Below are 25,047 nucleotides of genomic sequence, written 5' to 3'. Positions count from 1 at the left end.
AATAAATCTCAACCAATGACAGCTGGCTTTCTGTGGATAAAGGGCACTGCTCATCCACATCTTCAGCTGCAGAAGCTCTGAGACATGCTCTGCACTTTGACCTTAAATTCCCCAGCAGACTGAGACCCCACTGTGCACAATACTTTCCAAATACTAATGTGGTTAACTGGATTCCTCCCCTACCCTCTCTACTGCCTCACTGGTGCTTCCTAGGATCACTCCCAACTAAATCCAGTGCATATACATTCTAGGCTTAGAATAAGCTTCTCAAGCATCCAACCTATGAAAATTTTGAAAGAAATAATGGCATATGCACAATTTAGTCAGCACTCACTAACAGAAATCTTGAACTTCAACTTGATGGGCAATTCCCCAATGACTGTGCTACTTTTCTAATAAGGAGTTCCTTAGTTGCTCAGTTAGACCTTGGCCTTAAGAAAGGTGAAGTTTTAGGACAAAAGTAAGAGCATGGCTTAGAATAAGGATGACAACCATGTTTTATCTTTCACCATAATGAAAAATCAATGTTCTTCTGGTGGTCACGCACTCTTAATAACTTACATTTATGAACGAATTCAGTCCTCACCACAACTCTGTGAAATATTTAAAATTATTTTCCACATTTTAAGATGAAGAAACTGAAAAAAAATATGAAGTAACTTGACACAGTTGGAACACGTAATATTGATGGAGCTAGGATTTGAAGCCAAGCAAAGTAGCTTCAGGATCTGAGCTATAAACCATTATACTAAACCTCCTCACACAAAAATTTTTCTAGAGCACTATATTGAGCATAGCAAAGGTGACTTTGGGCAAAACACAGTAGAATACTGAGGTCTGTCATGCCCAGTTTATAGGGAAAATGTTATGGGTTCTAATTCTCAATGAATCCATGAAAGTTTAAGAAGAGTCCATAAAAGGAAGGAATGAAAGACAGAATTAGGATAGAAGGAAGGTAGAAAGAGGAAAAGAAAAGGAAGGAAAGAGAGAAATCAGACGTGAATCATTTTGATTCTCTCATCTAAACCGATGATTCTAGTTGAAAATAAACAGATGTTATGGATGAGGTAGATAATTTTTTTTTGTATTTTTAGAAGGCAAGAGGGTGACAAGAAGTGTGGGTACATGAGCAAATCTCACAGATGCTGACAGGATACTTGGGCCCAATGCAGAGTTTAGATAGGATCTAGAAGCAGAAGCAGCTGTTCAACCTTAACAGCACTGGAAAGAGCTTGCTGTGAGCTTAAAAAGCCAAAGACTGTAAATCAAAGTCACTCAGTCTTCTTTGACTGGGACAGCTTTTTTAAGGGCCCTCAAGACCTAAAAGGAAATTGTTAGGACAGACTGCTAAGAGGGGTGCCTGAGTGGCTCATTCAGTTAAGTATCTGCCTTCAACTCAGGTCATGATCTCAGGGTCCTGCGATCAGGCTCCCTCCTCAGCAGGGAGCCTGCTTCTCCCTCTGCTCTTACCTCTGCTAGTGCTCTCTCTTTCTCTCTCAACTAAATAAAAAAATAAAATCCTTTAAAAAAAAAAAGGAGAGGCTGTGAATTTAACAAGTGAAGTTTTATTTCTTCAAACATAATTATTAAGCTCCTACTGTGTACCTGGCATCACTCTAAGTCCTTAAAAATCAGTGAGCAAAATCAATGGACTCCGCCCTCATACAGTTTTAATTATAGCATTGGGAGACAGCATATAAGCAAATAAACAAACAATCAGTATATTTAAATATGATAGTTATAATTAAAAAGATTTTAAAAAGAAAACACAGAGGTATAAGGGGTATAAAACTACCAAAGGGGCAGGGCTAGGTGGAATGGCAAGTAGTGGGATTGCAATTTTAAATAAGGTGAACATTAGAACAAAGATTTGAAGAAGTTAAGGGAGTCAGCCTGGCACTCAGCCTTACTGTCTGGACGTAGTAAGTAGTCAGTGCAGAGGCCTACATGTTGGGAGTGTGCCTAACTTGATCAGTGAACAGCAGGAAGGCCAGTGTGCCTGGAGGAGAATAAGCCAGAGGAAGGTGATAGGACGTCAGATCAAAGGGGCTCTGGGGGTCCAGATTGTGGAGGGCCTGATGGGCCATTGTAAAGGCTCCCTTTGACTCTGAGTGATATAGGAGCCATTGTAGACTTTTGAGGAGATGAATGACATGATCTGATTTATATTTTAAAAGGATTACATTGCTAAAGGGGCATCTGGGGGGCTCAGGCAGATGAACATCCGGCACTTGGCTTTGGCTCAAGTCATGGTCTGAGGGTTGTGGGATTGAGCCCCACATCAAGTTCCATGCTCAGTGGGGAGTTGGCTTGAGATTTTCTCCCTCTCCCTTTGCCCCTCCCCACTCACTGCTCTATAAAATAAATAAATAAATCTTCTGAAAAAAGGATTACACTAAGTAATAGTATAGAACTATAGGGGATCAAGAGTAAAAACATGGGGGGCAGTTGGAGAAGAGAGGCTGATGGCCTGGGCAAGGGTGGCGAAAGGAGAGATTTTCATAATCTGGTAATGTTTTCCATGTGGAGATAGCGGAGTCTTTTCTGTATCTACACCAAAACTTGAGCATGGATGTATGAAGACCTATTCTTAGCAGATTTGGGGCTCAGGAGAGTTTAGGTGGTCCTGTGAATTTGGCAAAGGACTCCTTGAGGCATGTAAGATTTCCTCTCATTGATATTTACACTTTGCCCCTGGTGCGTTCAAGCAGGGGCAAAAGGACTGGAAATGAGATCTTATCAGCCTGATCAAGATCTTTCTCCTTTAGAATCTATTTTATCACATTTAAGCATAAATTGAATAATGCTAGTCATTTGAATGAGGACAAAACTAATGTCATGAGCAAACTGTTTTTCTAGTCTGCTATTAGGGTAACCAAATAATAGAAGGAGATACCTCATGTACAAATCTGAACAAAATATTTTAAGGAAAATAAAAGAATGTTTCTGTGCATGTGTACTACAGGAGCATATTAGAGAAAGGGCTAGATTTTCCCCCAATTTAATAATGTTCGAACAAGAGAAGTTCACAATTATTATAGATTAAGTAATCATGGAGCATACAAAATGTCAAAGTAAAATTTGATTATTGATGCTTTCTGACTTCTACTTAAATTTAATGTGTCACCACATTGTAAAAACTGATCTTTTGGACTTTGTATAACATTTTGAATAACTAATCATTTAGTGATTTCTCTGAGAAAATCACATTTTTCAGCTAACACATTTATTCATTTATAAGTATAATTCCTTTCTTCCACAGCTTTTATGATTGCGGATTTATTTGTTCTATTTTCTCTTTATATTTGTGAATTACTTTACAAATATTAATCTATTCACTGTGATTTAAATCCTAATTCAATCATTTCTATAGTACTTAATTTTTCATTCCTCTAATGATGAAGAGATTATAGAACAAGAGAAGTTCACAATTATTATAGATTAAGTAATCATGGAGCATATTTACTGCATTGTAGCTATGCCCAGTTCATATTTATGTGTGTTTTCATATAGCTTTCTTTTATATTTTATACATATGTCTCTTTATTGGGAAATTATTCATTTTCTCCCTGAGAGTATTTCATCAGGCCCAGCAGTTGTCCTACTTTGACTTCTTGCAGCACAGTACTCCCATCTTTGCTAAAATGTACTTTAAGAACCCAATCCACTGCATTTCTCTCAGCGAGACTATTTTGATAATCCCCATCCTATAAATTCTAGAAGTCAGAAGCTTTCACATTAAGATGTTTAGTTAATGTGGATGATGGAAATTTTGAAGTTGCAGTTAAGGTGTGGGAATGTTTTCCTTCTATTCATGACTCACTCATTCAGGCTGTTCTTTGACAAGTTAAGATTGTCATTTTTGATCTGTGATATATAATTACTGATTTTTTATTTATGCAAGGACCATGCATCATCCTATGGAGAATGTTTTGGCCAAAATATATAGCTGTATCTACAAAGGGTTTTTCACATGTGGACCATAAACTGTGCAGAAAAAATCAAAAGGGCAACTTACCATAAAGCCACTAAAAATAACTTTAAAATTTTTCTTTAGAAGCTCAGAAAAATCTAATTAATAAGTACTTCAATGCCTTTTGATTGAACACTTTTCCCAATTTGATATGTCATTAATGTAGTGCCTGGTAGCTGGATGGAACATAAAGAGGATAAGAATTAGATTTATATAGGGTGTTGCCTTCATCTGTCAGATAAAGACAAATTCCAGAGAGTGAAAATGAACTGGAGTTTGAGTCTTTGGTACGCCAATTTCTCTTTTTCCAATTTTAAGATAGATCTACTCCCCAATGGCTGCTGTCACAACAGCTACTAATGGGTTTCTCTAATCTTTTTTTCTTAGAAATGAAAGTTGTGTGCTCTTCTGTTAACCAAGTTACAAAGGGTCTCAAGGCACTTTTATTCACTAAAACTGCTTAAAGCTATTATTTCCCCCTTCGCAAAATGTGGAAACAATAGTGCAGGGTTTTATAAATCTAAAAACACATACACATGTGTTTAAGTGTATGTACACCCATTTAGCTGGAGTGCTACATTGATTTTGAGAGTGATACAGAGTCAGCAACAGCAAAAGATACAGTTTTCACCACTTGGAATGGTTTGCAAATGAGCCAGCTGCTCCTTCTGACCTCTTCCCCTGGTGACCACCAAAGATCACATGCACCAACCACTAGGCATAAAAAACAGTATTTTGTTGTGGTGGTTCACCACTGTATCTACAACTCCTAAAACAGTACCAAGCACTTAATAGGCACTCAGTGCACATCTGTTGAAGGGACGAACAGTAGTCTTGTAAATCCAGATATGGACTCCATGATCAAAGAGGACAGAGCAATGTTAATCAGTACCAGGTCTAAAAGAGAAACAAAATTAGCCTCTTGCACGTTATATTCTTACACACTGAGTTAAATCATCCAGACATAGGCAAAGTCTAACAATCTATGCATGTATACTAGCATGGAGAATTTACTCTACCTAGGTTTGTACATACTGAATTTTAAGCCAATCATTTATGAAAATGTGTGGCAGAAAATCTACAAGTAATTGAAGTATCAGTAACATTTTACATTCACTGAGCTTCCATTATATGGTTATGACAGGCAGTAGGATACAGAGGTTGGTAAAGCACTGGATTCAAACATAAAAGACAAAAATTCACATACCAAATCTGACTCTTTCTGGTTGTGTCCTTGAGCAAATCACATAGGTCTCAGTTTTTTTAACTTTGAAATTAGATTCATGATAATACCTGTCCCAGCCTTTTCAGCAGTATGATTGCGAAGATAATGAAAGCATGTGGGATCATATGGAAAAATTCTTGTAAAAAGTGTGTAATTATTTAAGTTTCACAATTTTAAACCCATTTACATCATCAAACATCTCAAATCCTAAAAATCATTATAAATTAAATTTTCATATAAATCTTAAACAAATGATCTTTTAAAAAGTAGTATACCTTATACAATTGCATATCTATATGTAGAAAACTTTAAATAAAATGTTGACAACAACATAAAATATACATAAAGTTATTTCCAGATTTGGAAAATAGCCTAAAGGTTAAAAAAATCTGACGTCAAAAAGAATGCACGTAGGAAAAATAAAGAGAAACAAACAAACAAACAAAAAACCACACTTGTTTTTGACAAAAACTTCTTTTAGAGATTCTTACTTATTGTCAGTCATTTCCCTTTAGTATATTTCCATTGCTAAGTATTACTTATTTGGGGATAAAATTTTCATTCTTCTAATAATTTTAGGTGCTAAATAAATAACTCACTGTTTAGATTTCTTTTGAGGATGTGAGAACTCGAGATCATTCCTAGTTTCTATGCACTATGGCTTTTACCAAGAATAGGATGCTGTTTCTTTAGGTTGCTTTGTTATTTTGTTTTGTTCTGAGTTTTGTTTTCCAGTGAAATATGTTGAATTCATTTTTTCCCTACTCTTTTTCAGTAATTTAAAATTCATTGTTCAGATTTCAGAACTCTGACTTACTAACTACTTAAAATCATTGACATTGCAGTTCTAATTGAAGAATGATTTCTTCAGTAGTGTTTTTTTTTTTCCTTTTCTTGGGGTTCTGAGGGTTTTTTTTTTTGTTGTTATTTGCTTTTTTTTCCTTTTACCATTTAGAAAGGCTAGTCTGTATTCATTTTACTGCTTAAATTGGTAATCATGAGCATGTTAATACTATAATAGCATTCATTTGAGCCTTATGAATTGACATTACGTAGATCAAAATGTTCAAATATTGGCAATTGCATATAGTTCAATCTAATTCAGTGACTTTTATCCAAGTATGCTTATTTCTAAATCCTAATGTGTATTGTTAAACATTCAAAGAAAAAAAAACCAAAAATTTGTATTGTAAATCACATATAATTAATGGATACCAGTTATTACAAATTCCCAAGTTTAATTTTCCCAACCTTAGACAAAAGATTAAAGAATGGTTTCATCATTGGGGATCTCCATGGGACTTTCAAGAAGATAAAGAGATGAAGAAGAATGTTAGGATCCTCTTTCTATATCATGTTTTATTCTGTTTTTCTTAAATTTATGTGTTAAGGTTTAGCTCAGAACAACTATATGAAACAGTGGTTTTGATTTCCTGTCTCCCATCTAAAACACTGGAATAGAAAGCATATTCTCCTAACACCAACAGCATCAATTATTTATCAAATGGGCAAAATATTGCCAATAGGTTTCCTATTTTTCCAAAAAAATGTATTGTCATTTGTATTAATTTATACAGATTTAATTATATCTTGTATAGCAGTTATCTGTATACTTGATTGATTACTCAAACTGGACTTTCAGTGCTTTATCAAAATAATAAGATGCTCATGGAGGCCTGTGTGTACAGGATAAAAGGGTATATAGTGAATATAGGAAAGAAAAACATCCCGCCCACATTTTGTAATCCCATTCCTCAGTGGTAATCATTTCTTTTAGGTTTCCCTGGATTGCTGTATTGCCTTATAATTTTTCTCCACAAAACCTACTTGCCTCTCCTAAGCTCAGTTACATGAGCCATAAAAGCATGCCCTGGTTCTAAAAATACTGGAAACATAGAATGCCATATGTCTCATTTTGAAGAAAAATAGCATTTTCTCCTTTACAACTCTCCTTTGCTATGTTCAGGAGCTGATTTTTCAATCAAGATATTCAATAAAGTGATTTAGACAATGTGCACGACCCAATACACAATGTACCTATTGCAAAATGACTTATGAAATCGTTTCCAGTTTAGCTGGTGCTGATGGACTAGAATCATTGTCTTTGAGGAATACTTGGGGCAGCGAAGTGCAGGTCTTACATTTTTGCTTTTGTTCTTAATGATGCTCCATTGCATCTGAGAAACTTGGGCAGACATAATTCTGAATGAAGAACTTAGGTATCTGAGGTATTGTGAGAAAAGCATGGAGAAACTTAGCCAGGAAATGCAGATGGACTGCTATTCCACTATTTACTCTAACAGCTAAATAACAAGTAAAAGTAAAATAGAATAAATAGGGAAATAACTGAATATCTCACAACATCTGTTGGGACCCAAATGCCTATCTGCAATGGTTCAAGAACAATGTAACAAATCTTAAGGTTCAGTGATTCCATTCAAATTGGATTTTTATAAGCAAGTTAGGATTCAGAGCTTTGACTGTACTCTTTGGTTCAATTCAACAGTTATTTATTAAGGCCCAGATAATGTGTTTAACACTCTAAAAGAGAAATATAAGATTTTATCCCTGCACTCTGGTAATCTGTAACATTAATTGGATACAGGTATCATAGTGATACAAACAAGTAGGAAAGACATAATATGGGCAAAATATAGTATAATGCATAAGTGTAACCAAATCCAGGAAGAGGAGAAAGCAGTGTAGAGAGCTAAAACAGAATAATTTTACAGAGGAAAAAACTTTTGAATATCTGTAGTTTGGATGTATTTGGAATTTTGATAGTACTAATAGCTACCACTTATTCATTATGTCCCAGGACACGTTTTAAATTCTTTGCTTGTGGTAACTCAAATGATCATCACAAACAACCCTATATAGAAAGTACTGTTATGCCCATATTCAGAATTTTCCAAGCTGGAGATGGTGGTTTGGGTCACAGTGGTGGCGGGGTCAGATTTTAGATACATTCTGAAAGCAGAGCTCATAGGATTTGGTGGACACTTGCATGCAGGTTGGTCAAGATAGGATTCAAGGGTAACATTAAGAATTTTGTTGTGGACACCTGAAAGAAATGGAGCTTCCATTTAACTAAATAATGTGAAAAATTGCAAGAAGATCAGGTTAGGCTACAAGATTTGATATAAGTTTAATTGTCATATGTTAAGCTTAAGATGTTTATTAGACATCCTCATAAATATCAAAGAGACAGCTGGATATATGTAAGTCACAGCTTAGGAGAGGATCTTGATTAGAGATATACATATGGGAGTGATTAAGAGTAATTTGTTAGCTCTTCTTCACACTTGCTCACAAAAGGTATCTTTTCCTCTGTTCTTTTCCCAGCCCACTTTCTTTCTAATGCCACTTCTGTGGACAACCTCAGCCACTCCCATGACCTAAATATCAGTTTGACACAAATGGATCTTACTGGTGGAGGCGGGAAATGGCATAAGCCAGATGCCAACATAGTATCATAGACCCACTGCTGATAGCGCCCAACAGAGGGCGCATCCAGCAGATGAAGGGACTCAGTCATTTAATGACTGACTCTGCTTAAGGCCACAGAAAAGTGTTTTCAAATTAACAGAAATAGGATGACTTTGTCTTTCTGGCTCACCTTCACATCCCTAGTACATAGAATATGCCTGGCACATGGTAGGTTTTCGATAGTTACTTGTTGAATTAATGAGTAGGACAGAGGTAGACAGAGAAATAGAGAAAAAGCTGGGGCTTAGCAAAATGAGGTAAGACCAGGGAGGCCAGGGCTGGTTGATGAGGGCTATGGTTAACAGTACTGACTGCTGCAGGAGTGGGAGAAGTTGCAGTGAGGAATCTATTGGTGAACTAATAAATAGAAATTTCTTTCAGGAACTAATGTGAATTATAGGTATTTATAGGCATCTGCTCACATGAGTCACTTGGAGGAATGATGTCTGAAGAATCACTGGAAAGCAATTTTAGAGCAATGGATGGATGGACTGATGGAGAGAGAGAGAGATTTAAAATGAAGTTCATTATACTTGAAACCAGAATATCATCATATGGAAGTCACTTTTAGGGGAAAGTACCCTAAACAGTCAATTTCATACTTTTCATATTATCTTATATGTTTCTATCTCTGAAACTATATTGTTTTAACTTTAAGATACCATTTTTCCCCTTATGGAAACATTTTTACTAAGGCAGTACTGGCAAAATTTGAAGCAAAATTCTAAAAGTTTCTGAATATGTTAATACAAACTTTAAAATAGAAGAAATAATTTCAGATTAATATTTGTATATATATCTAAAATCAACATATTTTAAATTCTACCTTGGTTAAGAGTTTTAAACTCATGAAGGTGTTTTTGAAGTTACTCTTTGGTATAAATAGGACTAAAGATGCCGGTAAATTATAGGCATCCTTATTTTTTAATTCCATGCTGAAGTTTAAACAACTACTGGATTGAATTTTATATATTGTGTGAGATGCCCACTGATTTTCATGAACACAGAGAAAACAAAACAGAAATTATACTATTTTAAGTACTAGAGATCATACTGACACTCTGTATCATATTTCTGAGACAAAGAATTTAGTGGAAGGTAAGAAACAACATTGAAATTTCAATAATTTTTTTAAGTTTATTTTCATCTTGTTTGCAATAAGTTCAATTTATCAAATACCACCATCCCCTCTTCCAGCCCTTTTCAATTTCCATAGTATCGACGTTGACATTTGTACAAATAGGTTTACCGTTTAGGTGGATAAAAGCATGCTCTGTAATGAAACATTCTGACAACAAGGGAGTAGTTGCTGCTTTACATTAAACAGAAGAAAAACTGAACAGCAAAAATCTGTCCCTTATGATAGAGAAGAGAACAGAGTGAAGAGTTACTTGAGGCCTTTATCTCAACCTGATTAATTGGGAAAAAAGGTCCCTTGTTTGGGTCCCTTGATACATGGTCTATAGTATTCAGTTTCTCTTTTTAACCCATTGAAGGCACTTCTTACCCATACTTGAATAAACAAAGTACTTCTAGGTTCAAATTGTTTGTGTTATGAATCCCTTTTAAAGACCAATTTCTCTCTAAAGGGAGACTTGTGTTTTTAAATATCATTTGTCTCCAAGTTCGGGCTTTTCATGTCTGTCTTATCAAGGGACTCTTATTTAAACCATTAGCTTTCCAACTATAAATCTGACTTATAACAGTGTAGTTCATAATCTTTTTTTCAAACATATTTATTTATTTATTTGAGAGACAGAGAGACAGAGATAGTGAGAGAAGGCATGAGTAGGAAGGAGAGGGAGAAACAGGCTTCCCATTGATCAGGGAGAGTGACGTGGTGCTGGATCCCAGGACCCCGGGATCATGACCTGAGCTGAAGGCGGAGACTTAACGAACTAAGCCAGCGACCCAGGCACCCCAGTTCCTAATTTTCTGTTTTTCCTTATTTGACATAACTGGACTTCATCTTCCAGTTGTGAAAGTTACTATTTTTATCTCTATTAACAGTGTATAAATAACAGTCTTATTTAACTGACTTGATTCCATAAAGCTGAGTTACAAGAATGCTATTTTAAAATATTAAGGACTTAAACTATACACAGCCATGTACAAATGCCTTCCAGGAATTAAAGTTTCCTTTCGCAGGGATAGTGACTAACATGCATCTTACCCAACTGAGAGAGAGGGTGGGGCGGTCATGTCAAAAGTAAAAGAAAAAATAACTAAAAAGTGGTTACTTTGTGATTTTGCTATCATGTTTTCAGGTACTATAAGGAATTATTCAGGGATAGAAATGAAAATAATATATTCTATACTGATCCTAGGAATTTTTTTTATCACCATAGCAACTACAGGGACTATGATTTCATTTTTAGAGGGTCAGAAGCTATAAAGATCACTTATTTCTAGACAAACTAGAAGAGTAAAAAGCTATAAAAGATCTCATCTTTGGCTTTAAACTGTGAAAACTGCTACAGAATTTTCTTTGGTGCATGTACCATTTTTCTGTGTGCAGTGCCTCAGGGACAAGAGCATGTGTAGGGACTTTAAAAAGGATTTCCTGGACTCCAGCCAATTTTGACAACATTCTCTGAAAATACACCAAGGAGCTATTATCTAGATATCCAGGGAGTGTGACATCCCCTGCCCCAGTTTTTGCTTTTTGCTTTTCTCATTTAAGATAGAAAATTTTCCTGTCTTTGCAACATGCTGCCCAGCATTGCTGAAACTGTTTATAACTCAATTCTGAGAAACTCTACCACTTTCTAGAGAACTGGGAGTTCTCCAGAGATTTGGATTAAAATCAGGAAGTTTTGCAAGCTCACATCCTCCAAGTGAGAATGCATGTACCTATTGTGTGTGTGTGTGCATATGTGTGTACATGTGTGTGTACACACTCATATAAACATGCCCCACATCAAAGCCAGAAACAGATGACTTTTATTCTGATGGGGAAGATCCTCCTTCCCTTCTCTTGCCCTTTATCCACCTTGGACATCACAGCTATTTATTTTAAGTAGGTGGGCTCCCAATGTACAGGGAAATGTGCCTGGTTGCCTCAGCGTAAATTTAAGTAATCAGGCTGTCTATCACCTGGATTTTGGTATCAAATGGAGGGATTGTCAGAGTTCTGGATTGTTGCCCTTGGGCTGGCAGCCACACTAAAATGGAGTCGATGACTTACATCAGTAGGACATGAGCGGTAGTGAAATCAGGCAGCCCAGGTAAATCGAATTCACAGAAACAGCAAAGAAGTCACGTTGGTACCTGTTCCTAGCACCCAACCTAATCAAGCTAGCAGGCTAACCCTAACCATTCTACCCAACGCTGCAGGCTCAGAGCTCTCAGAAGATTGTAATGCAATTTTGCCAGGTGAATAAAAGAAAAGAAAGCATATGAAATGACGGTTTGACTACAGTGACTTCTAGGGCATTGATAACATATACCATATCCATTCTGTCTTTTTAAAATTTCTGTTGCATTATCGGTTTTGTTTTAATTAGTAGTAAAATTTTCCTCAGTAACAAGTGTTTTATGTCAAATAAAGTGAACTGCAGTGTAGTACTAAGCCATTTTCAATTTTGTAGTGAAAGAGGATGACAGTGGAAGACTGTTTGCTCTGTCCAGATTTTTCACACTTTGAAGATAGTGGAATTGCTCCAGATAAGATCACCCAAATGACTTCCTGAATTGCCAAGTTGCCTATTCACTCCTGTTCCCAGCTGCACTTGGCTTGTTGGCAGTTCCCTCTCCCCTTCCTGATGCTCTTCCTTCTCTTCGTTGTGAAATACTTTGCTTTTCTGGCTCTCCTCCTAGGTCTGATGACAATTACTCTTCAGGCATATTCATCTTCTTCCTCAGCTGTTTCTTTCCATGGAGGCTCATCCTTAGCCAACCATTCCTCTCACTGTTTTATTCTAACAAACTTCTCTGAGCAACTTGACCACCTCTTGTGCAATTAAATAACACCTAGGGGTGTTATTCCAGTGATTAGCTATTCTGTATGTAACACTGGTAGAACATAATTTTAACCCTTATTCCTCAAGATAAATAATCTTGTGGTTTATTTCTATGTTAGTGTGCCCTCCTTCCCCTCACACGGTAATACGTGACCTGTCAGATAAATATTATTACCACAGGCTTAAATTGAGTTGCTTAAAAAAATAATGAAGGCTCCCTATTGTAAGGTGTACACAAACTTGAAGACAACATCCTGGAATTTTAGAAACAATCCCCTTTCCTCCCACTCTCTGTCTCTTTCTCTCTCTGAAATTATTCATATCACCCATAACCATAGTGTTTTACCCAGTCTCTACCTGGGAAGACAGATGCTTTTTTTTTTTTTTTGATCCTAACAGAAGCACTGACTTTTACCCTTACAACTGATATTTTCTATATCCTTACTTGCTTCTACAGCTTCGTCCTCCACCAGGTCATGTCTTCATGCACCACAGCCATGAAGTCTTAGAATGATGCAGGAAAACCTCCTAATATCTGCCCCAAACCTCCTTCCTGATGCTCTATGTGACTTGTAGAGTTTGTTCAAGACTACCTCCTAGGAAGCTATAGGCTCAGCAACAGCCCCTCACTATCTGGTCTAGTCTCCATCTCACGCATGGTTAAAATCCTCCCCAATTTTTTTGAAAGTAGGAAAAAACTTTCCTTTTATTGGTACTTATTAAGGTTTTGTATTATATTTATCTATTCTGATGGAAACCCAAGACCTATGGATCAGAGAACACATCATTAATTACTCAAGAGCATCTTAGCACTAGTGCACATGCCCCAAATCCCCATGGGGCAGTGCTGAGAGAGCTGCGAATTTATCTATGTATGCAGAACTCACACCAAGGGAGAGAGTCCCCAAATTTATGGATAACAGAGTTTATGCAAGGCAGCTGGGATATCTGACAGAAAAAGTGAAACAGAAACAGAGACCTTTGGTCAAGGGGGTAAAAAACCTGTCCAGAGAGAGGAAAGGTCTAGGTCTCTTATCTTCAGATATAAATTGGCACATAAGCAAATGGATCTGGGAAAAGTGTTTCCAGGTCTTTCTGGTACATTGCTCTAGTCTGAACACTAAGGTATGTTTGCTATTCAGTCATCTTTAACCCAGATGATGGTGCTCTTTGCTTAGAAAGCTCAGACCATGCAGAAATGTGAAAAGAGGAGCACCTGGGTGGCTCAGGCAGTTGAGTCTCTGATTCTGGATTTTGGCCCAGGTCATGATCTCAGGGTTGTGAGATTGAGCCCCATGTTGGACTCCACACTGGGTGTGAAGCCTGCTTAAGAATCTCTTTCTCTCTCTCCTTCTGCCCCTACCTTCCCCTGACTTCCATGTAGTCTCCCTCTCTCTCTCTAAAAAAGAAAAAAAAAAGGAAGAAAAGAGAGAGAGAGAGAGAGAGAGAGAAAAGGAAAAAGGAAAAAGGAAAAGAAATGACAATAGTCACCGTCTCATTAGTCTGCAAAATCTGATGCCAGCTGCCTATTGGATATCTACAGGCTATGCTCCAAGGCTTCTCAGTATGATCATATGCAAAACTGAACTCAGCACTTACACACAGAGAACCTGTTTATCCATCTGAAATCCTTTTACCCAGTGACACTACTATTCATCCAGGTGCACAGGCCAGAAGCTTGGGAATAATTTGAGTCTTTCCTCTTCTTCACTCAATACACAGTCATAAAGTTCTGCCAAGTTTTCTTCCTAACCAACTTTCTCAATCCAACTCCGATGTGAATACCAACAAGATACTTAATTATCTTGATGGTTTCAAAAAAAATAATTTATTTTCAGTGCTCCACAATTCATTATATATGCACCACACCCAGTGCTCCATGCAATATGTGCCCTCCATAATACCACCACCAGGCTCACCCAACTTCCCACCCCTCTCTCCTTCAAAACCCTCAGTTAGTTCCTCAGAGTCCACAGTCTCTCATGGTTCATCTCCCCCTCCAATTTCCCCCAACTCCCTTCTCCTGTCCATCTCCCCATGTCTTCCATGTTATTCCTTATGCTCCACAAGTAAGTGAAACCATATAATTGACTCTCTCTGCTTGACTTGTTTCACTCAGCATAGTCTCTTCCAGTCCTGTCCATGTTGATAGAAAAGTTGGGTATTCATCCTTTCTGATGGAGACATAATACTCCATTGTATATATGGACCACATCTTCTTTATCCATTCGTCCATTGAAGGGCATCTTGGTTCTTTCCACAGTTTGGCAACTGTGGAAATTGCTGCTATGAAAATTGGGGTACAGATGGCCCTTCTTTTCACTACATCTGTATCTTAGTTGTAAATACCCAGTAAGTGCAATTGCAGGTTAAAAGGGAAGCTCTATTTTTAATTACTTAAGGAATCGCCACAGTGTTTTCCAAAGTGGCTTTACCAACTTGCATTCCCACCAACAGTGTAAGAAGGTTCCCCTTTCTCCACATCCTCTTCAACACATGTTGTTTCCTGTCCTGTTAATTTTGGCCATTATAACTGGCGTAAGGTGGTATTTCAATATGGTTTTGATTTGAATTTCCCTGATGGCTAGTGATGATAAACATTTATTCATTTATTCATTTGTTTGTTAGCCATTTGTATGTTTTCATTGGAGAAGTATATGTTCATGGCTTCTTCCCATTTTTTGATGTGAGTATCTGTTTTGTGTGTGTTGAGTTTGAGGAGTCCTTTATATAACTTGGATATCAGCCTTTTGTCTGTACTGTCGTTTGCGAGTATCATCTCCCATTCCATGGGTTGCCTCTTTGTTTTGCTGACAGTTTCCTTTGCTGTGCAGAAGCTTTTGATCTTGATGAAGTCCTAAAAGTTCATTTTCTCTTTTGTTTCCTTTGCCTTTGGAGACGTATCTTGAAAGAAGTTGCTGTGGCCAATGTCAAAGAGGTTACTGCCTGTGTTGTCCTCTAGGATTCTGATGGATTCCTGCCTCACATTGAGGTCTTTAATCCATTTCAAATTTATCTTTGTGTATGGTGTAAGAGAATGTTCTTCTACACATAGCTGCCCAATTTTCCCAGCATCATTTATTGAAGAGACTATTTTTTCCACTGTATATTTTTTTCCTGATTTGTCAAGGATTAGTTGACCATAAAGTTGAGGGTCCATATCTGGGCTCTCTGCTCTGTTCCTCAGGTCTATGTGTCTAGACAGTAGGTTCCAGGGGGATTATTTGTACTCCTTTCTTGCTTTTGTATATATTTGAAATTTTCCATCACAATTACTAGATGAATCATGGCTTCCCATGAGTTACTGACTTGCATTCAGAATCTCTAAAGCACATTATTAAACATCTCTAGCCTCTGTTTCCTGAACCATCTTCTTCTAATCCTCTACATTTCCAAAAAGTCAGCCAAATATGACTTTTCATCTTCCCTTTATTTGCATATGTGTTACCTAGTAAGCATAATGCCCTTCTCACTTTAACTACTCAGCTATGTACACTCCAAATTGCACTTCCTTCATGAGTTCTTTCCTCAATGTATGACCAAATATGGTATATGATTCAGTCCTTCTTTGATCTTCCATAAAAGAATAGACTTAGAATGCTCATCAAATTCCTTCTTGTCATCTAGCTGGGGCTTATACAGTATTATTTCTTCCTTCATTTCTCCAAACCACACCCTCTCTATCTACCACAATAAGGTCCATTTCAAACTTCTTAAAAACAAACAAATAAAACTGTGCTTCACATACCTTTGCTTCCTTTGTATTGATCCTGGTGTATGGTAGAATTCAAAAATGTTTGCTCAATTGACATGTCTATAACAATTCAGATGAGCAAAATGATCAAATTCATACTAGTAAGACTAACCAAATATATACTTTTTAGCATTTTTTAAAAAAATCAATATTATTAAAGATGTGTATTGCATAATGAACTTGTGTGGGGTTTTTTTAGGTTTTTTTCCCTTAAATATAATACAGATGAAAATTTTTGAATTAACTTATAGGATACAGTAGTTTCTTCATTTATTCAACAAAATACGTTGAGTAACTTACCATGTGCCATGAATAAGTTTAAGTTCTGAGAACCCAGTAGAAATTTAGACAGACAACATTTCCTATACTTATAGGGTCTAGTCTAGTAGTGTAGAAAGACTGGTAGATATATAATTTAATGTTAGTCATAAATGTCAGGAAGAAAAATGAAGAATACAGGGAATACAAAATTGTTAGTCCTTCTATTTAAAATAGAGTGGTAGAGAGGGCTCTTCTTAGATGAGAAAGAAGTGAGAGTACTAGTCATATAAATGTCTTGGAGTGAAAGAATATTTTTGGCAGAGAGAACAGCAAGTACAGGAGAAACCTGGAAGCAAGAGAATGCTTGGCATTCTTGAGAAACACAAAAAGGTTAATGAGGCTGAAACATTCTAGACTCAGAGGAGACTAAGAAAAGTAAGATCAGAAAGGTAGACAACATACAACCAACGTACAGCCAAGTCATTTAGAACTTAATAGGTCATGGTAAAGATGATGACCTTGATGAGGAGCCATTGGAGGATTTTGAACAGAGTAGGAATATGACTGATTTATGTTTTGAAAAAAATCTTTTTGGCTCTTGTATGGAGAACTGTAAACTGTAAAGACCAGGGAAGCAGTGGACAAGAAGGTGGAAGAAAAACCAGGAAGAGTTCAGGTTACAGAAGCCAAATGAAGATAGAGTGTTAAGATGGAGGGAGTTATATATCACATTTTGATGAGGACTGTGAATTAACCAATGAAACTGAACATGTTGAAATCACTGGAATTCAGTGATGATGATTTTAATAAGTCAGTAATTAAGAATTGCAGGACTGTAGTGTATAATGGGCTGATATCCAAGTTCTATAAAGAACTTCTCAAACTCAATACTCAGAAAACAAATAATCAGGTCAAAAAATGGGCAGAAGACATGAACAGACACTTCTTCAGAGAAGACATACAAATGGCTAACCTACACATGAAAAAATATTCATCATTTTTAGCCATCAGGGAAATTGAAATCAAAACCACATTGGGATACCACCTTACACCAGTTAGAATGGCAAAAATTGACAAGACAAGTAACAACAAATGTTGGAGATGCTGTGGAGAAAGAGGAACCCTCTTACATTCTTGGTGGGAATGCGGGTTGATACAGCCACTTTAGAAAACAGTGTGGCAGTTTCTCAAAAAATTAAAAATAGAGCTACCTTATGCCCAAGCAATTGCACCACTGGGTATTTACTTCAAAGATACAGATGTAGTGAAAAGAAGGGCCACATGAACCCCAACATTCATAGCAACAGTGTCCACAATAGCCAAACTGTGGAAAGACCCAAGATGCCTTTCAACAGCCTGAAGGATAAAGAAGATGTGGTCCTCATATACAATGGAATATTATTCAGTCATCAGAAAAGGTGAATACCCAACTTTTGCATCAACGTGGATGGGACTAGAAGAGATTATGCTGAGTGAAATAAGTCAAGCAGAGAGAGTCAAGTATCACATGGTTTCACTTGTGGAACATAAGGAATAACATGGAGGACATTAAAAGAAGGAAGGGGAAAATGAAGGGGAAAATTGTAGGGAGAGATGAACCATGAGGGACTATGGACTCCACGAAACAAACTGAGGGTTTCAGAGGGGAGGGGGTTGAGGAATGGGTGAGCCTGGTAATGGGTATTAAGGAGGGCATGTATTACATGGAGCGCTATGTGTTAGACACAAACAATGAATCATGGAACACTACATCAAAAACTAATGGTGTATTCTATGGCAACTAACATAACATAAAAAAAAACGAAGGAGAAGAATTGAAGGGTTGATCTATAATAGCCAAATTACGGAAACAGCCCAAATGCCAAATGTCCATCAACTGATGAATGGATAAAGAAGAGGTAGTATGTGTGTGTGTGTGTGTGTGTGTGTGTACATGTATATACATATATATGGTATAAAAAATACCATACATATATATGGTATAAACGTGTACTCCAGAGCCCATATATATATACATGTATACTCACATACTCTTTCTCTCACACAATGGAATACTACTCAGCCATAAGAAAGAATGAAATCTTGCCATTTGCAATGATGTTGATGGAGCTGGAGGGTATTATGCCAAGTGAAATAAGTCAGTCTTTGAAAGACAAATACCATATAATTTTACTCATATGTGGAAGAAACAAAACAGATGAATATAAGGGAAAGTATAAAAGGGAGAGGGAGGCAAACCATAAGAGAGACTCTGAACTATAGACAACAACAGGGTTGCTAGAGTGGTGGTGTGGGTGAGTTAAATGAGGAGATGAGGATTAAGGAGGGCACTTGCTGTGGTAAGCACTAGGTTTTACATACAACTGAAGATTCTCTAAATTCTACCCCTAAAGTGAATATTATATAATATGTTAACTCACTAGAATTTAAATAAAAACTTGAAATACAAAAAAAAAGAATTACAAGGCTATTGTTATTTCTGAGGTTTATAAATTTTCTTTTATCTCTTTTCATAGACAGCTGATACATTTCTGATGTATTTCAAATTTTCTATATCACAGAACATAAAAGACAACTTGCAACAAATCTCAGGTCGGATTGACATCATACACAATAAGAAGACAGCAGCATTGCACAGTGCCACCCCAGCAGAAAGGGCAAAGCTCCAGGAAGCTCTCTCACGGCTCGATGTCCAATGGGAAAGAGTTAACAAAATATACAAGGACCGACAAGGGTAGGTAACACTTTTATTTTCCTAAATTACTATACCTGTTTTCAGAGAAAACTCTGAAGTTCATTTCAGTGTTCTCCATGGAAAGGTAGGGACGAAGAAAGGAAGAAGTGTTATTATCATTGGGAAAAGGTAAGTGAAGTGAGAATCAATAATGGTGAATAGACTAATAATCTGAATTCTAGAAATTATTCTGTACTGGGGTTAACATTATGTTGGGGCACACTATATTACTTTCTAAAATTTCATGTAATGTCAAATAGGTTTTGTCATTTATTGAGGTGGCTCCAACAACTGTACAGTATAAAGTACCTATCTTTGGTCAAATCTGTGTCCTATATATTTATAGCAAACTGATATTTAGATTAATATGTTTGAAATATAAGCTATCAGTGGAAAGTTGATTTTCACTTATCAGTTGTATTTTGAAGGTTTTGTCATTTAATTGAGGAGGCTTAAACAACTGTACAGTATAAAATGCATATCTTTGGTCAGATCTGTGTCCTATCTATTTATAGCAAATTGATATTTAGATTAATATGTTTGAAATATAAGCTATCAGCAAAAAGTTGATTTACACTTACCAGTTCTATTTTGTTTTAGATTACCAGTTCTATTTTGAAGGTGATATATAACATATTGCAGTCCCTCAACTATTTTTGCTATGAGTAATTTGTTGATTTAAAATAATTTTTTAGGGCTTGCCTTAATTAACATACATAGCTTGTAACCACATTTTCAAAAATTCACATATTCTTTAGCCTCACATGACAAGAAGGTAGAATGTTGTTTTCTTTTCCTATTTTAGGTTAAAAGTAATGGAGTTCTAATGATTTAAAACAATCTGTTTTAATGATTATAGTTCTAAAGATTGACAGTGTTCTTTATTATTCTCAAAGAAAACCATTTTTAATAATTCCAGGGGACGTCCCTCTTAACTGTCTTATCTGTCCATTTCTAAATATCCTTACTTCCACTTTAGTTCTTTATTTACTATAGTAGGTTTCTAAACTGATACTTACAGCAGAAATCTCCATTAATTCTAATAATCATCCCCATTTTGTTCCCAATTATCTTTCATCCAGGGTTGTTTTTCTAAGATCTAAGAACTTTAGTACCATTATTTCATTCTCCTTAGAATTAAGTCCAGATTCCTTTATTGGACATTTAAGGCCTTCACATGACCATCGTCCTTTTGTTCAGTCTCATGACTTATCAGTCCCCGCCTGTCCTACAACCTCTCCAAAGTCTGTTCTACCAAAACACCTTTGAGACAGTAATAATGGCTATATTGCTATTGTTTTCATATATGATTCATGTATGACCATGTATTACTCAGCCATTACCATAATATGGTGGTATATAAAGCTGTACTCCAGAACCCAGTGACATAAAACAAAAAGGATTTATTTTCATGGTCATGGGTCTTTAAGTTGCCTGTGGTTTGGCTGACTAAGGCTGGGCTCATGGGCAGCTGTTTCAAACTGTAGGATAGCTGAGGCAGGCTCTGAGATATGCATCAGGTTAAGGTCTGTTCTGTCTCTTTCTCCTGAGCCTAAAATGCAGGGTCAGTGGCATTCTCTTCTCATGACAGATCTCCAGACGATGGACCAGATGTAAAACTCCTTTGTGGACCTGTGCTTATATTACAGGCCACTTCTGGCCTGGGCCCACATTAAATTCACTCCCATTCCACTGGCCAGAGAAGGCCTGACCTCAAGAGAGGGGCAAAATAGTCTCTTTCTACAGTGGGAAGGGAAGAAGAGTGACTACCTGTTGAAAAATAAGCCAAACTATTGTTGATATTTAATGATTAATAATAAAGAAATGTTTACAGCTAGAAATGACCTTAGTGGTTTTATCCTACTTCATTGTTTTACAGAGGACACTATATTACAAAGGTATTAAATGACTTACCCAAATACATATTAAATAGCACATCTGCATATTTCCATTTCACCAAAATATTTAGCTCTAATAGGTTTGCGTAGTGTATACCCACAATAAGTTACAAATATGAGAAAATGCATTAGACTCTTGACATTCATAAGGCATAGGTTCTGGGACCATCATTAATCACCAAATTCATGAATGCTATAATGGCAAAACTTTTATTAAATGTCATAAAGTAAAATAGACATTACTTTTTAGGTGAGGACAAGTAAAGAATTAAAAGCCAGACTTATCTGTGACTGCTCACTCATTATCTAAAAGACTTGCGTTCATACCTTGTCTTCCCGCAAATAGAATTTCAACATGTGTCTTGTCTTAGTAAAGTTGCGAATCTCCAAAATACTAAAAGTGGATTTTTTTCCCTGTGGGAACACAAACAGTAAACACAATGAATATTTAATTCATGAATCCTGTGTATCTATGTACTGATCCATGTATATGGATAGATACACAAATATGTAAAATAAATATTTAAGTTTTGGGGAAATTAACATTGCTGCTAAATTCTGTTGTTATCTAATTCTTGGTGGGTACTCACTGCTTTCAAAAGATACCTGCAGAAAACATGTGAACATAAAGAGATAATTAACCTAAGATCCACCTAGTATTAGAGAAACATACTCCATTCTTTCTTTCAACAAACGTTTAAGGAGTACCAGATACTCTGTTGTCTTTACTTACTTTCTTTTTTTTAAGATTTTATTTATTTGACAGACAGAGATCACAAGTAAGCAGAGAGGCAGACAGAGAGAGAGGAGGAAGCAACTCCCTGCTGAGCAGAAAGTCAAATGCGGGGCTTGATCCCAGGACCCTGAGATCATGACCAGAGCTGGAGGCAAAGGCTTTAACCCACTGAGCCACCCAGGCACCCTTCACTTTCTTTCTGACACCAGCTTTACTATTCCTTAAATGGTTAATGAATTTGCGCCATTTTCAGGAAATTACTCCCCAAGCCTAAGAGGATAGCACAGTACAAATGAGATAATAAAAATGAAAGCAGTTTCTAGACTACACATTGCTGTACAGCCATAAGATGGCATTATTGTGTAGCAACACAGTTCTTATCTGACATCAAGTAAGTGATTTTTTTAAAAAATCACTATTCCTTTTTGGAATCCCATTTAGTCAGATACTTTGGGATGGCTCACCCATACACACAAGTAGTTAAATTCAAGGTGATTCTGAGCTTTAGATCTGATGTAAAGAGGACATGAGAGTAAGAGTAGTGATTCTTACAATAGTGAATTTTTAGATCAAAATGAAGTGTCATAAAATGGGGAAAGAAGGGTGAGGACATTAAAAAAAAATCAAATGCCAGTACCAGTGATATTTCAGAAGATAAGAAATAGGAGGATAGTGCTACAGACAAGAAGCCAGATGCGAAGAAAATACATATTTTGTGAGTCCATTTATAAAAAACTCAAAAACGGGCATATTGGGGAGTTAACAGTCAGATATAGTTGTTACCTTTATGAAGAGTAGTGATTAACAAGAGCAGATCTTTTGATCTGGATGTTGTTAGCATTGATATATTCCTGTTAAGATAGTTTATGTAATTATGCACTTGTGATTTGTACTCTTTTCTCTGTATATGCTATACTTGAATGAATTTTACACTTAAATTTTTTAAATAATACATAAATTCTTTTTTTTAAGTACAAGAAGGACCTAACCTCAAAATTAAAAAAAAAAAAGTGTATCTTACAGAAGAGCATGTTACGTTGTTGTACTTTTGGCATTACACCATGGACTCTGAACATTTTCTAATTGACCAGTACCTACTCTCAGATAAGTATGTGGGCACTACTGCTCTAGAGAAAGATTTTCCAATGTTACCACCATCATGCTGGGACCACGGGGCCACATGTTGATAAGATGCTGGGGGATAGAGAGCAGGAAGATGCTTCCCCAGGGATTTCTCCTTTGTTCAATTCCCTTAGTGCCAAGTCCAGAAAACTAAAGCACTCACAGATTCTTGCTGCCATTTGTACTGCATGAAGGAAAATGAGACAATGAAAGAAATGAAAGGGGAGAAAACAGGAATAGAAACCAAAGAAATCTGATTTGAAGAGAAAGTGCCTTAATCATCTCTGTATTCAGACTCTAGGGAATGAGCATGTAATTCTGCAAGCCCACTCCTAATGCAAGTTTCTCATAAGCATTTTCTCTCACTTGTGATTTTTCTACTGAGACATTCAGTAAATATTTTTCTCTCATGTCAAGGTGAGGGAAATAACCCCATACTCCTCACAGAGGGAAAGAATAATACACTAATCCTCATGTCACCACCATACAATTTTATCCTCTAAAGTGGAAGCTAGAGGGACAGATGCATATTCTGGGAGCTTTTCCAGAATTGTTTGTTCCTAAATGAGACATTCAGCTATTGCAGCATTAGCAGCCTCTTCTATTTGTCACAGAGCCATATGTAGTTGGGAAGATACATGATAAGCACATGCAGGATCCTGACGACTCAGGGAAGATTAACACTGCAGCCTTAGAATTAGTCTCTACTAAAGGTAAAGATTTTCATGCAAGATTGGATTTTCATATTCCCCTTCTCCCGCCAGGTATAAGTATACATACTAATACATGATTCTACTGGTAGTTTTTGAACTTGGGAGAATTAAGGAGAGCTTAAAAAAAAAAAAAAACCTAAACATGGGAAAGTCTTTTTGTATCTTATTCCAGAATCAATGTTGTATGGACCAGGGAAAGAATTCTCATGCATTTATTCATGGGACTGATACAGACAAAGATGTGTTAAATTGAAGAAGTAAAATTTTCTATTTGTGGCCCACTTTTTTTCTACTGTGGGCCATGATGTATGGAGAAGGCTTCTGTTTCGGTTCTTCACATCAAGATCTTTTTAAAAGAAAATCCTTATTTATTAAATCATTGATTTGATAGAATTCATTTTTAAAACTTAGTTATCTATGTAAAGACAATAACACATTATTTATCTCTCCATATGTATCAGAAAATATTCCTATTCATAGATACACAGGCAAATTCACCAATTTACCTAAGCATTTTAGAAATATTTTTTAAATATTTTAAAGTTTACTGTTAACCTTCAAGCTTTTCCAAGTTAAGTATCTTGTTTGCTATCTGCTTTTTCTACATCAATTTTTCTGATTTATTTTATTAGGTCCTGGATATCAAAAATCATGTCAATTTTGCTTGCCTGTATGATGCCCAGTATAGCACTGTGATTAATAAATACTCTTTGAAGATAATGATGATGATGAAACTATAATTTGACAGCACTGACATTTCATATATGCCAGAAATAGATAATCAGAACTTTAAGAAAGGCAGCTTTCTTCCTGCCTTATCATTTTATGTAGTCAGCATCCAGCACACTTCACCTCTACACTGTCTCCTCTGCCCTCTGTTCTCTCTTGTGTATTTTAGTTTAGGGGCTAAGCCTCCTGAGTATCACCTTCTCTTTTATTCTGCTCTGTTTGAGTGTATGTATTTCTTCCTGGGCTCTGTAGAGTTTAAACCAATCCCTACATATTGTGAATATCTTTCACTGTCCAGTTGTTGCACTTTGCATAGCACCGAGAGGGCAATCGCAAGCCAAATAGAGGAGGTTTTGTTTGCACCCCACAGCCTGAAATGAAGTATATGATTTGACTGATGATGCCAGTTACATGGAGGTTTTACCACCAGAGACAAACTTTAAGCCACAAA

At 36.4% G+C, this 25,047-nt stretch overlaps 1 protein-coding gene across 6 annotated transcripts in view; it reads left to right on the top strand.

Annotated features, from left to right (window-relative positions):
- DMD (dystrophin) overlaps positions 1-25,047 on the top strand; it is a 2,094,983-nt gene that overhangs the window by 929,419 nt on the left and 1,140,517 nt on the right. For all 6 annotated transcript variants that reach the window (XM_032330377.1, XM_032330378.1, XM_032330375.1 and 3 more), the window contains one exon: positions 19,226-19,398. In XM_032330377.1, coding sequence (XP_032186268.1) covers positions 19,226-19,398 — 173 coding nt within the window. The remainder of the gene's footprint in view (positions 1-19,225; positions 19,399-25,047) is intronic.

The sequence above is a fragment of the Mustela erminea genome, chromosome X, assembly GCF_009829155.1.
Source record: "Mustela erminea isolate mMusErm1 chromosome X, mMusErm1.Pri, whole genome shotgun sequence".
In the NCBI taxonomy this organism is placed as follows: domain Eukaryota; kingdom Metazoa; phylum Chordata; class Mammalia; order Carnivora; family Mustelidae; genus Mustela; species Mustela erminea.
This window is presented reverse-complemented; position numbering and strand designations above follow the sequence as displayed.